Raw genomic sequence first — 15,229 nt, forward strand, 5'->3', positions numbered from 1 at the left:
CAGGCAGGATTTTGTTGTATGGAATAGATCACCTAACTTGCACCACGTGTATGTATAGACCAACCTCTTGCATAAACCTTAACTAAACCCCACCATCTCACCATCCTACTCTCTCTGTCTCAGAGTATCTTCATAAAAACTGTGTGTTTTTTCCCCATTTCACAACAGTTTCTGTGATGCAGATGTGACTTAAGAGGTTCCTATGCACAGTTGCTCAATCCTATCCCTGAGTTGCAGTTTGTTGCCCCAGTATGACACTATAAACAATCTCTGAAGCGATCTAGCTTAGAATGAAACATCAGCAAAACATGGTAGTAAAAATAACCCAGCATTTCAGTTTATCGTGCAGTTCCTCCCCCAAGTGCTTCTACTGCAAAGATCCTTAATGTTTTTCCAATTCATTCTTTGCTGACTTATTCTGTCTGTCAAAACAGACACAAAAATTTCAGCCTTCATAGAGATTTAAATTTTTAAAAAATGTATATCCTTTCATTTCATTTCATGTTTGTTGTTCCTGTGGCTGTTTGGACTAGTCCATTAAACTCACATCTGGGTTTAGTAATTAATGCCTCCAGCTGCTCCTTGCCTGCCCTCTGCCAGAAGCTATTATTCCCCCCTTGCACCACAGTAATTGTTTATTTGATCACCATTGAAACCAGATCTGTCCCTAGATGAATTTGCTTAAGTACAGCCTGTGGGACCAAGCATACATTGAATTTTGCAACATAAACTGCACAGGAGAAATAATCCACTAAACCATTCACAGTTCACCAAACTTAGTTTTTTCTTTTTCCCCCTCATCTTCCAAATAGCTCACATTATTTAAACCCTTTTTGACAGGGTATATTCTTGCTCAGGATTTCCTTATTCCTACTTTACCTTGCTGTGGCTGCATGAGCTTCTTCCTAGCTTTCCTTTCAGTTGCCATTTTCAGCTACAAGGAGAACTAAATACAATTGTAGAAGACACTGGACAAAACCAGTGGTTTTGGGAAGTATAGTGAAGCCATTGTGTGAGACTCTTTACAAATTACTTTGATCAGTGCTCCCAGACATATTAAATCTAAGGCATTATTTATGAAGAATGACAGCTGAATTGTAGAAAACTAAGATAAAATTGTGGGTTCTACATCTGGGTAGTTTTACTTGTAAATATTTATGTATATTTAAAGAAAATAGCTATAATTAAATGAGGGTGAGAAGATAATGTAATGGCACTTGCATTTCCACAGATTTTTCCATGTGTGGGGGATTTTTTTCCTTCCATTTTCAAAATCATCCTTTTAAATAAATGATGATTAAACTAGCTTCTCTGGAAAACTGCTTTCAACTCAAATAATAATTTAAAGTGAAGATTAAATACAAAATGATGGCCTATTGGTTTGAAGTTATTTTGCTTCTGTGACTTCCCTAAAGTTAAATTGTTTGGAATCACAGTAATACAGTCAGACAATATAGATCTTTTCCTCTCACTGACATTTTTTTCTCTACAAGTCTTTGCTTGAAGTCTCATGCGCAGGTCAGGCTGCTGATTTAGATGACTTGCTTAACTTCAAAGTGGCAGAATGCTGTTCACATCTAAAATCTGCAGTGATTATTTCTCCACCATCCTCTTAAGCTTCTTCAGTTTTCAGCAGTGTGTCACCTTCTAATTGCTCTGAGCACTCCTCCCTGTACCTGAAAAAATTTGCTATTCTGTATTTCTCAAAAGGCTGTGTGACTCTAAGAAGTGTGCAATCAGATCATACCCACCAATCCTATGAATGCCATTTTCAAGTGAAACTACCACTTCAAATTTCTGCAATATAATTACAGATACTCATTTTATGCTATAATTTATACATGAAAAACATGTCCTCAAATTTCCCCCTCTTGTAGCCTCCTGGTGACTGCAGACTAAGGTATAGCAAAAACATTCCAAGGAGTGAGCAAAAATACTCCAGCTCGAAAGCATCTGTGCATCTCAACAGTAAATTATTTCATGGCAAAATTCATGCTATTTCAGTTGTAGCTTCCTACAAACCATTTAGGACTCTGTGCCAAAACAATATCATCAAGTCTACAAAGAAATATTGAAAACCACTCCAGAAAACACGAGAACTGCTAAAATGCATTCCCAGCATGCAACCCTTTCTGCAAAGCAAGGCGTTAACAGTCCTACAGCACCATTCATTTCTAAGTGATTCAAAATATTGCCTAATGAAATCTAACTTGCTGCACTTGAGCCTTGACATGACCAATGCATGGTGAATTCCATCAGGTGTGGAAGACCCCTCTGCAAAAAGCTGCTTCCAAAGCCAGCAAGCTCTTCAAAAGCCAAAACAAGAAGTCCATGATCTGTCCCACAGCCATTCTGGTCAAATGATCTTAATTTTGCCTCATATAAACTCAGCCAACCATACACCAAATTTATTAACCTTGTCCCACTGCTCAGTCTAGGTCAGATCTCAATCAGAATCACATGAAAAGAGACCCCCAAAGCAGTCTGAATGCATGCTGAACAGCATAGGTTTTCTGGTTATAAAATGCTTGATGCTTTGTTCTGCTAATGGTTTCTAAACTAATCTGTTAATATAGTTTAATTACTCCAATAATCTCATGTTCATTGCCAAAAGAAGCCTGGTTCCAAGAGGACAAACAATAAAATCTTAAACTAGAAATAAGAACAATTGTTTTAATAGTTTTCCCCAGTTTGCAGTAAGCATGGTGGCATCACTGTTCTAGATCAGTTTTTGAAATTGAATGCTCCTAGAAACACTGACAAACACAGAGCTGGATAGGCACTAAAAGGACAGTCTTTTGATGTAAGTGCAAGCTACAAAGTGTAGAGCTTAGAATGAAGAAGATGCTTAAGGTGCTAAGAGAAAAAAAATCTAGTGTTTTCCTCTTATGAGGAAAAATCATAATCTGGTTTTAGGCAAGAAACCTTTCTTGTCATCAAGGTAGAATCTGGAAAGTGATGGGTCTTAAGTAAGGAGATGAATCCTTGGGGAACGAAGTACATGGTTCAATTTATTATATTGTCAGTCCTTGTACAACTGTGTATGTAAGGCTAATGTTTTAGAAGCAAACTCAGGTAAGTAACTTGCTTAAAAAAATAAGCTTGATGAAAATTTTTAGCTTAAAATATAATTATTTCTCACATATATTAGGCCTATTCACAGCTATTAATCATTACTCAACTTCCAATAAAGTATTTATCAACTTATCTCAATGTAAATATTGTTGAGCATCCACAGCAGGAACAGCAGTGCCCTATCCACTTACCAAGTACTATTCAATGTGCATGTGCTTAAGCCAGAAAGAGGTGTATTTAAACTTTAGCTCAAAACTGGTATTTATCGGATTTTTATGTAAAAGAAAGTGGAAAACTTAGTTCCACAAATTCATACATACAATTTTTAGATGTTAAGCTCATCAGCATATCTCACAGAGAATTTAAATTAAGACAGACAGTTACCCAAAGTCCCTCTTGTAAGGATGTTTCTTTCACAAGGTAAAACTGATATTGGGTAAATTAAAATACTTGCTCTGAATTTTTATCCTGCAACGGCTGGGTTAGTTTTCTCCAGGGATTGTATGCAGAGTCTATACTGTAGAGGCGCATGTGCATGGCCAACACGTGAAACAGCTGATCTGAAAGGTGAAGAAGACAGATTGCTGAGTATTATATCCAGTGATAGGAACTATTTTACATTAAATTGCCATCAGGTATTTTACAAGATTCTGAGAAGTCTGTCATGTCATTCCAAATAAGCTGGTACCCCTAACAAGCATATTTTTATTAAGTATTTATTTACTTTCAAAAAAAGGATTTGAAGAGAAATAAGATTTCAATAGGAGGCAGTGAATGCATGCATATATACAGAAAAATGTTTCCAAGAAAGGCTGTTTGGAAAGCTTTGACCAGATCTCAAAGCTTGGTTTGGTGCTCCACATACTTAATTACACTTAATTACAGGTGTAATTATACTTAATTACAGGTGTTTTTTAAAAAATCCTGTTTCATATGCCGTTATGTTGCTAAGGTTCCGTGCTCACTTCACTTGCCTCTCCAGTTTATGCCGGAAGTGGTGATTTCCTAAACAATTCTTCTTAACATGGACTGATATACTTTTAACTGATACACTTTTAGCTTTTATTCCTCTCTCTCACAGTTAAGTTCTGTGCACAACATATTTGAAATTTAACTTAAAATTGCTACCAATTCTGGCCCACGGCAGGATCACTTCAGCTTTTCAGCTTTAAAAGGTTTATTATTCCTTCTGCCTTCATATGGTTATTTTGTAGGTAACCTTTGGACAAAAACAATCCCCAAGCCAACACACTCCTGACTACACATCAATGACACTAAAGTAGCAACAGTCTTTATAATGTCAGAAATTTGTCTGTACAACCTGCAGGCAGAGTTTGCTGATACCCATCACTTCAAAACCCTCTGTACTTCCACTGTATCAAAAAGATTATTTGCAAAACACTTGTAGAATTTTTCGAACAGAGGACCCATAATTACCCTTGGAGATTTACTGCAGTATTTTATATTAAAATGAACATTTTTATTTATCTATGAATCATATGATCAACACAAATAAAGACATCATCTATCCCTTCATCCCATTAAGCGACCCAAGAAAGCAAGCACCATTTAGGTTGTCAGCATTTTCAGAGATGTACATGCAATAAAAAGCACAGAGTAGTTTGAGTTGGAAGGACCAACTTTAAAGGTCATCTAGCCCAAGCACCCCGCAATGCACAGGAATATCTTCAACTAGATAAGGGACTACTAGGGATTCAGACTTCACTTTTTTTTCAATGAATCTTTTTTTATCTTCATAGATTTATACCTAATAAAATAATTAAAACATCATTTCCCACAATTTTGCTTGCTTTTTTCTTCCTGTCACACTGTATCTTGCTATTTGGTGTCATGCTTTTCTCCTGTTCAGTTTTCTAGGACCCTGCTTCCTTACTCCCTTTCATTTTAACTTTTCTTCATTTAACTTTTCCCCTTAGCATCCTGACATCATATTTCCCCTCCACCTCTTGTACTGATCCCTTTGCATCTTTCTCTCTAAATCTATCTCCCTCTCTTTACGACCCACTTGCTCAACCTACACACTCACAGGTCCTCTTTTTCAAGTAGAAATAGCAGCTATTAATTTATTTTCCATAAATAGACAATTACTCAGAGGTACGCAAGGGCCAAAAGAGTTGCATGACGAAATCAGCTGACTGCCAGAGCCTGAGGGCTGTAATTAGCTCCTGGGGTTTGTAAAATAATTGGAGCTGTAGATGGCATCGGAATTGATAGCTGCCACCTGCTTTCTGAATAAAAACAGTCAATGAGGACAAAATAAGTCATCTTTTCTCCTGGCAAGAGATTCTTAGCAAAACACTGCTTTGCTGATAAAGTTCAAAATTGGGAAAATATACTTATATTTCATCAAAATAATAAAAAAACCCCTCAAACATGGTTTTATTTGGAATGAAACCCATGAAAATATCTGTTCCGTCCCTCCTGCCTGTTCACTAAAATGAATGCTGTCTTTTCCCCCCAGCTGCTCCTTGCTTTAAACAGAAATGGGCAACTATGCAAAATTAAATAATAAATTTAAAATTGTTCTGAGTAACTGATTTATCCCCTGTTCCTTTAACAGCTATTCTCCCGAGCTTTTACTAAGACAAAATTAAGCAGGCAAGCATCAATTTCTTAGCACTGGAGAACTTATTTGTAATCTCCACGTGTGTAACATTTATGGAATCGAAGCACCTTCTGACAGGGACTGGATCTGCCCAGGAAAATGCAGTTCAGCTGCTGTGTATGACAGCAGTTTTTGTCTGCGATGAAGGCCGCGCAGCTGCTTTGCAGGGAAGCACGTTCAGCGCCCGGAGGCAGAGCCTGGCCCCAGGTAAGAGCCCGTGGCCACCCCGGCCCCGCTGCACCCGGAGCTAGAGGCACACAGCCAGCTTTATTTCTGTTTTACACCACAGTCACTCCAATGGCTTTATTTACCACTTACTATGAAGTACTGGAGAAAGCCAAGGAAAACAGCAGAGCAGTGGAAAGCAAGAACTGGCAACTTGTTTGTACACCAAGTGCTTGGTGCTGCACCACATCCTTATGCCTGAGGGACTGGCAGAAATCTGCCTCAGGCCAGAGGAATACCCAAGGGCTTTTCCTGTGTGTTTGTGGAATGCGTAATTCCAAAACATAAGCGTAAAAAGACAGACTGTCTTCCCATTTTCTTTTACCCTACTTGGAACCTTTAAAATACACGAAATTATTGTTTGTAAAAAAGTAGCAGCAAAACATTACCATGACAATGGCCCACAAACATCAATCTTGCCCAGACTTGTGAAGAGTGGGAAGGAAGGCCATTAGCTCACCAGGTATCCTAAAACCCTCTGTCCCTCACAGCCCATCTAACAGCCGATTCCCTCCACGAGAGTCCACCCTGTAAGGGGGAAAGGCAGGACCTGCTTGTAGCTCAGACTCACCAAAAGATCATTCTTAACCAAATTTTGTAGAAAGAACATTAATTTTAGAAAGCCCAGCAGCAATAAAACTGGAAAAAATTTGAATATGATCCTCCTCTTCTAATAACTTTGTAATATTTCAGACAGGCTGCATCCAGACAATTTGAATAAATATAAAAATCACACAGTTTGGATGCACAATATAATGTCTTTCTGCAAGTCATCAGGGCTTTGGCAGGATTCCAAAGTTTAGACATTTGAGTGAGCAAGGTTACTACTGTTTTAAAACATGTTCACAGACTCAAGTATTTATCTACATTGATGCATTCGTCACAACTCTCTCAACATATGTCTATATTTTCATAGAATAATGTAAAGCTTAAATAACACTTCATAGAATCATCTAGATTAGCAGTTAGAACTAGCTTTCAGTCATGTTAGTGATCCTAAACCCATTTCTTAAAATGATGAAACTAACTCTATTGTTACTTTATTTTCACTGCTGTTCTTGTGGTTTCAACTCTTCCTATATTAACTCTACTTCTTGGACTTAACCTGTTGTGAGAGGGGAGCAATAAACTCAGTTGGAATCTGTACTTTCAAAAGAGCAGCTCAATGGTTAGACACTGCCTTTGCCCTGGGACTGAAGCTCTAAGAGGAAGCATTATAATATTGTTCCTCTCACAAACCCCAAAGATAATGGGTATTTTGTCTATATATCCACACTGCACCAGCACCTGCAGCTTCATTCTTTACTGTTTTTAATATTAAAGCACACTCATTTTACAGATGTTGACAAAGCTCTTAAAAATATTCTATGTCACAGTGCAAAAAGCAGGAGCCTACAAAGGCAATTTCACAGCCCTTTTCAGGTTTAGTGTGATATGCACAGCACAAAAGAAGACTAAATTCAAGACATGGAAAGATAGCGAATTGATAGATGAATAGTAGAAATTCTAAAAATGCTGTGCTCAATTGACAAAAATGAGTGATTCAGGAAGTTGCATGCAGATGTAAGTTTTGGTCCCACTCACACTCTTGGTTTGCTCTTTGCCAAAGTGATCCCAAATTTCTACGTAAGTTTTGCTGCCTTTTTTTCTACTTGTTTTTTTTTCTGGTCTCTTGACTGTAAACACTAAAATTACCAGAGTTCAAATCAAATTATGTTTTCCGTTATTAATTCCAATTCCACAATGTATAGAAATGTGCTGTCATAATGAAAACAAAGAAAACTTAGGGATTACCTGACTTTGTATTGCTTGCAACAGTCTAGATAATGTGTTTATACCCCAGTCTCTCTTTATTTTAGGACATATACTGCTGTCATGGAACTTTCTGTCTTGATCCAGATTTCTCTTTTTACATTCCCTAAATTAGTATTCATATTTACAATGTGAAAACATCACACAGTGACCCAGCAGTTCACTGCAGGTGGAATTGAAAACATCCTTGTCTCAACTGTGAAGATCCTACCAGACCAGGAATGCTTCTCCCTACTTCTCCCAAAGTTTCCTGAGACTATCAAGAAGAATGCAGATATAACAAAAACCACTTGATAAAACCAGATGGGACTTGATTGTCAATAAGGATATTGAGAAATATTTTTTCTCCTGGTAGAGATTTACACAGTCCACTTAGCAACAGAAGCTGCAAAGACCTGCTGACAACATCTTCCCACTCATCACTGATCCACTAGACTTGAATCAGTAAAATAAATGTGAAGGTCAGGAAAAGCCTATTAAGGCATTAAGACTGGATAGTCTTTACAAAATCTCTTACATCTTTACTAAGTCTTAATTGCTGATGAAGCAGCTAATTATCCTCAACACCAAACTCGCCAGTGTATGAAAATCAACTTTAGTAAAAGAATTTTTAAAGTACCTATCTTTGCTTCTTCCACACTAGATATTAGGGGCATAACAAGTGTTTTAGAAAATACTTAGGATCACCTCCTGGTGAGAAAAACTGCTTTTTCCAAGTTAGCATGAATGGGCACCAAGGAACTGCAGACTGACAGCCCCTAACTGAAAAAAACTCCAAACCAAGCAAGCAAATCCAAAAACCCAAATCCTGCAACACCAAAAAGCCCAATCAACCACAGAAACCCTCTGTAGCAAGGCATTCCTGAAAACTTGTTTTATTCTTTTTATTTTCAGTGGCTACAGAGAGCTCCATAGGACTCTTTGCCACCATATCCACATTAACAATTACAGGAAAGAGACAGCTGCAACTCAATCTCGCAAATCATAAAAGAATTAGGGTTTTCTCCTTACAGGAATGACCAATACTAAGTGGCTCCAAGTGTCACTGTCCATAGTGGTAAAATGGAGACAGCCATTACCTTCAACATGGTTGAAAAATTTGATACAGAAGGATCATGAAGAGAAACAATGAAATTTCTATGCTCACAAAAATCCTAAAAGCACGGATTAAACTGATACTAACATCATAATGAACATAAAGGCTTCAAATGAATGAGAAAAAGAAAACCAAAACAAACCAACAAACCAACTAACAAAAACAACTCCTGTGGAGCAATACTGTTTCTCAATGTTTAGAGCCATAGCAGAAGTTACAAAGGTCCTGGACATTCTATTTAAGAAGAATTTAAGTAACTCTTAAATAATTTTTTGATGTCCAGTTGTAAATAATGTTCCTTCCAATTATTGCAGCTGATGCTGCAATGCCAGACTGCTATTTGTGGGAAGCATAAGGATAAGGAGCTCATTTAAAGAGATGCTGAAGCCAGAGGACAAGAGGATAAAATATTTAGTCGTTCCCCAAAACCCTAATCTTATCCTTCTCACAAAGGAGAAGAAGGAAAAAAAAAAACCAAACCAAAAAAAACAAAAAGAAAGAAAGAAAGGTACTATGTAAAAGTTAAAAAAGGAAGATAATAAATTCATTTATAGGTAACTTTTAAATTTTGTGGAACTGTCCATCAAGTACTGAAAGATTACCAGAGTATGAATAGCAAAGAAAAACACATCTACACAAGCTAAAGAGAGGTCACAGAATCAGAGAATGTTTAGGGTTGGAATGGTCTTCAAAGATCATCTAGTCCCAACCCCCCAGACCCCGCCTTCCATTAGATCAGGTTGCACAAGGCCTTAAATAAAAATCATACAGAGAAATCATAATTATTCAGCCTTCATGCTGTGTTTTGACCCTGTTCTACAAAACTGGAGCAATGAAAGCAAAGAGCTACACAAATCTATTACACTTTATAAAACAGAGAAATAAGACCTGTACAGTTGTTATATATCATAATTTTCCCTAAATCCAAGAGGATTTGCAAGGCCATCGACTCTAAAACTGTAATTCAGTCCTTCAAATAGGACTTGATTTTTAACTAAAAAGTAATAGGATCCTATTTGCATTTTCTGGTTTCACACACATACAAAACTTTAAGCTTTAAAATGGCAATTTTGCAGCCAAATTTTCCTCTCACCATTCTTCTCACACAGACTTGGTCACTGATACTAAGAGCTACATTAATCATTCTTTATTTTAGTTCCCAAGAGCAGCTGCCCTCATGGTGCAATCCACTAAAACAGTTCTTGACCTATTTGTTCCCACCATCTTCCCTGATGTTTGCTGCTGTAGCAGCTCACCTGGGACAACATATTTTATTTTCCACAATATCTAATCACCAGACTTCACAGTTGTTACAAGACTACTACAGAGTGGTATGCTTAATCACAAAAGAAACCCCTCAGTATCTCACACACAGAAAAAGCAAAACCAGGTTATGTTTTAGATTACTTCTGCTGAACCTGACATGAACAATGTTTAAAAACAAAACCAGTTTCAATACTGTGCAAGGAAGACTTTAACAGAACAGTACTCAAGTTCTAGATAGGGTATGGATTTTTATTGGGGTTTTATGAGTTCTCTTTCTGTTTTCTTTTTCTCTTAAAGAATTTTCCCCATCCATGTTGCCAGGGGGACAAATTACTGGGTGCTTAAGAAAAACAAAAGACCTGGCCACAGAGGTGGGGGTCCATCTGGTCACTCTCTTTCACCTGGGCTTGTGGGCTGCTAGTTCTGGCGTTTGGAGGGAGAGGCTGGAAGGAATTCAGCAGGAAGGAATTCATCAGCACGGTAGGCTTCTGCTTTTTCGGCTGCCTTCCTTCTACCAGAAAAACCCTGGAATTCCCAAGCCCACCTTCCCTGCCCCACTGGGAGCCGCACTGCGGCTGCCCTGCCCCCGCTGTTGCTTAGAGCCTTCACTACTCTGCAGCCCCGCACATCCTGCCTAGTGAGACCTCCGGGGGTTCCCACCGCAGCTCCGGAGTTCAACACATCTCGTCTGCCACCCGGGATCGGCTGCCCACGGTTTGTGAAGCCTTTGCTCCATCTCCTCCCGGGATCCCAGCGCCGCGTGTTCCCCGAGCTCGCTCCGGAGCGCCCGCTGCAGGCGCGGGGGAACCATCGCACCTGCCCTGCTCACCGGGAGCCGCCAGCGCCCCTGCTGGCTGCGAGCGGAACTGCAGCCGAGGGGAGCACTGGGTTTGTGGCTCTGTTTGCTGTTACTGCCGCAGTCATTGCTGTTTGTTTGACTGGTTATACATGTATATATATAAAATAGTAAAAAACTGTTATTCCTATTCCTCGTATCTTTGCCTGAAAGCCCCTTAATTTCAAAATTATAATAATTCAGAGGGAAGGGGGTTGCATTTTTTTTTTTTTTCATTTCAAGGGAGACTCCTGCCTTCCTTGGCAGACACCTGTCTTTTAAACCAAGACAATTTAAAAAATTTAAAAATTCTTTCCTCACTGGATAAGACAATGAAGAAGTTGAAGGCACATTTTAAATGATATATCAAAAACAGGATTACTCTTGGAAAAATAAATGACTATTGGAAGGATAATATACTTCAGAACATCAATCTACAGAACTGCAGTTTTTCATAATTTAAATGCAGGGATATGGAAGGGGCAATGAAGGAAACACACAGTTATATTCGCCTGGCTTTTTCTTTCTCTTGGACCCTGTTTTAAAGGCACAGAAAGGCACAGGATTCATGTCTGGGCATAGAGCAGGTGATAGAGGATACACATCATAAAGTCACCCCAAGACAAATGGTTTAGTGAAAACAAACCCTGCTATATATATAAAGCTAACTCTGCTTCCACTAGTCATATTTAACCTAATTTCCAAACCTAAATATAATAATAATAAATGGAAATACTGTACAGGTCTGTTCTAGGAGAACCACATTACCTTGCATTAAAAAACAAGTCTATTTTAAAGAAGGATTAAATATGACTAGCTTGCTAACAATTTCACAAAGTACCAATACAGAACATAGACAACATGCAAACATTTTAACAATGAATAGATGACATTCACCTCTCTGTGCTGTGTAATGCAACGACACATTCATAAACATACTGCCTTTACCTGGAAGGCCTTCTGGTTCTGGAGTGAAAGATAAATATTAAAAATACCAATATGACCAACTTAGATGTAAATAATCTACCCAAAAGTGTGGAAAAAACCACGTGCATGGTGGTAAGATGCTGTCCATACCCCTTTATCAGAAATACGACTATAATCCTTTTAGCAACTGCTAAAGGAAAAAGGACTAGTACAACACACTTGAAATTACACAACAGTTTAAGAAAGGAACAGAAAAATATTATTGTAAACAAAGTGCAATGTATTGTAAGTAGAAACAGGAAAAAAAAATCAAGATATGTTATCAGGTTTAAAAAAAATCATCAATATGCTTTTCCGTCACTATTCTAGCAATTTCAGATTAAACCCTGGTGTGCAAGTCGAATCATATCATGGGGGAAAAAAATTTCTTCTCCCTAAATATATACACAATTCTGAATACAAAGGGGGTATCTTTAAGGTCCCTTCCAACCCAAGCCTCTCTGTGATTCTATGAAAACAAAGTTTTCCTTACTGTGCTATTGTATTTTGCATATAGACAATTAATGCAGAGTTTCACAGTGGATTTGCAACCAAGAAAGATGTATTTTAGGAACATTTTATATTTTGTCAACTAGCACATATTTTTAAAAGCAACAGTTGATGTAATCTTAAAGCTTCTCTTTAACAAGACAATTTCTGTACTTCTCATGTGTGAAAAGGATCTCTAAATTTGATAAATTTAGTAAGCTTAATTTGTTCCAGTAATCTATTTTGATGAACAGGAAAACTGGTTCATTTTCTGAGACATACAGAGTCAATGGCAAGATACTAAAAAGGCTGGAAAAATAGGTAAGGATGATATATAAACAGGACTTAAAACTGTCATGCCTAGTTGAAGTATCCATCCAGCATAAGACAATTCTCCAGTGGAAATACATCCTCCATGTATCATTTCCAATTTTGTAATTCTCCAAAAAGAAATTTCTCCAGTTATTAAAGTATTTTCCATGCATTTCAAGGCTTGAGAAATATGTATTAAAACTCCTGACAAATCTTTTCACAGACTGTCAGCAAAAGGTATGCTTTCTTGCAAAGTCAGGTCCTAAGTATGTAAGAGTCCTTCTTTATGCAAGAGGATGTTGAAGGGATGGTGTGGTTAAGAAAAAGAAAAAAATTAAATAATGTATTACACAAACTACCTAGTGTCAGCTGCCAGGCCTTAGCTTGGTGGCATTTTTTTTCTTTCATTTTTCTTCAAATAACCCCAAAGAAAGAAAAACCACTTTGAGGTGGTCTCTCCCTTTGTATCAACTGATGTACTTCAAACAGCAACAGTGAAGCTACACAGACATACACAAAGGAAGCTGCCCACCAATCCAGTGGTTCAAGTACTCTCTGCAAAATCATAATCTTCCAGCACTTAATGACTTTAATTGGTGATGAAGCACCATCACCAATTGGTTATGAAAACCCATTATCTTTTAGATCCATTTATCTATTTAGCTACGTTTTGAATACGTACATGTAACAAAAATTTGATGTGACATCAAACATTCCAGTGTTTTAATGAATGTGTTTCATTCCACTTTTATCTAAAAAAAGTAAATCACACATAAAAACTGAGATCTCCTGATTTTGCAAAACTATCAGTGAGATAAAAATATGACCTTGCAGATTACCAGCCACTTCCCTGCATACATTCTTCTAAACTCTAAAATGTCAAGAAATTTTATGACCAGTAAAGCCATGTGAAAACAAGGATACACTATCATTTTGTGTAACATCATTGTAAATTTTTTCACTTTCAAAAATTTTTTTATTTTAAGCTGAAATCTCCACCCTAACCTGCTCATCATGTCCTTCCAAATACATGCCTGTGAAATGAGTAACACATTAGTAAGAAGCTAAAATTCAGGGAGAAAGTGTCCATCTTACTACGTGAGCATACAATTAAAAATACATTGTAATCTAAGTATAAATTATCTGCAGAACCTTGGTTTACTAAATGCTTCAAATTTGCACACAGTGATCTAGAGATGTTGTTTTAACACATGCACTTTTCAGGTGCTTTGGTTTGCTGAGAAAGGGGGGTAATGGTGGTGGGGAAAGACAATGTGCAGTATGGTTTAAAACCACTTTTCAAAATAACAACACATGAATGAAATTAGTTGAACTACATTTCCTGGCAGTAACAAAAGGCTTTTGTCCTAGAGGGAATATGGATAGCACAGCACCTGGTGAGATTTCGTTGGTGACTTGTCACCTCAAATGATGAGGAAAGCATCCCCCACAAATTGTGTACCAGAAGGCAGAGGTGGGCCTAAGCTTTCTTTTTTCCTACAGAATCTGCTGCTATTGCTACATAAGCTTGACTTAAATAAGCATTATTAGTAGTAGCAGTATTCTGGCAGCATTTCCAATTTTTCCTGACAAAAGAAAACGTCCATTTGTAACTGCTTATATTCCAGCAAAAGATTAAAATATTTTCTTTTAAGAAAAAAACCTCTCTTGGCAGCAAGAAGTTGCTTTATTGGACAATTATTAAAGGTTTCAGAACAACAAAAATTTGAAAATTTCTATGGAAGAAAATTTGCAAAACTCTGTGGAAGAACTAGGCAAATTAAAGACACGGGACACTATAGCTGCATATTTCTGAGACCAAGTCATGAGCTATATTAGCATTCAGAAAAAAAACTTCTTTCTTATTGCTAGCAACAACCAGGATGAAACAAAGCTTTCCTGCTTCACCCATAAACACTTCTAGTGTTACTCATAAAAATGCAAACTTATTAAAAATATTACATGGATAGTATGACAATTGATTTCTAAAGAATTGTATTCATAAGACATGAACAGCTATAATGAAGAATTTGTGCAAATTAGTTTTCAGATTTCTCTAACAAAAACAAAAAACCAAAGACTCCTGGCAGAAATAAAAAGGTTTTAAAAGGAGAAAGTTGATGTAATTTAGAAAATACCAGAAAGAACCAGACGTCTGTATTCAATATTCTAATAATTTATACTGCATTTAATAACATGGAACTTACTTAAACATGATCTTTTCCCAGCTGTGCTTGCACCTCCTGAACACAAATTTCCTCCTCGATGGACCAGCTCAAGTTCCAAGTTTGTTCTGTAAGAAAAACATAACAGCATTGAATGGAACATTACTCAAGCTTCTACAGGCACAAATGAGTCATGACAAACTCCCAGCAAACACTAAATAAAAGAATACTGTGAACTAATCCTTAGTGTGAAATACTGCCAAAATACACCTCAGAACGAAACAAACTTTATCAAGATATTGCCATATATGATTTAAAGTACTAAATTAACATAGTACTGTATTGAGCTGTGAGAGAAGAAT

General features: G+C 37.3%; 1 protein-coding gene across 1 annotated transcript in view; it reads right to left on the bottom strand.

The window, feature by feature from the left end:
• UBR3 (ubiquitin protein ligase E3 component n-recognin 3) overlaps positions 1 to 15,229 on the bottom strand; it is a 108,046-nt gene that overhangs the window by 19,260 nt on the left and 73,557 nt on the right. Inside the window, exons 31-32 of the mRNA XM_069020694.1 lie at positions 14,910 to 14,995; positions 3,530 to 3,635 (exon numbers count right to left, since the gene is read on the bottom strand). Coding sequence (XP_068876795.1) covers positions 3,530 to 3,635; positions 14,910 to 14,995 — 192 coding nt within the window. The remainder of the gene's footprint in view (positions 1 to 3,529; positions 3,636 to 14,909; positions 14,996 to 15,229) is intronic.

This window comes from Aphelocoma coerulescens, chromosome 7 (genome assembly GCF_041296385.1).
Source record: "Aphelocoma coerulescens isolate FSJ_1873_10779 chromosome 7, UR_Acoe_1.0, whole genome shotgun sequence".
NCBI classification, from domain to species: Eukaryota; Metazoa; Chordata; class Aves; order Passeriformes; family Corvidae; genus Aphelocoma; species Aphelocoma coerulescens.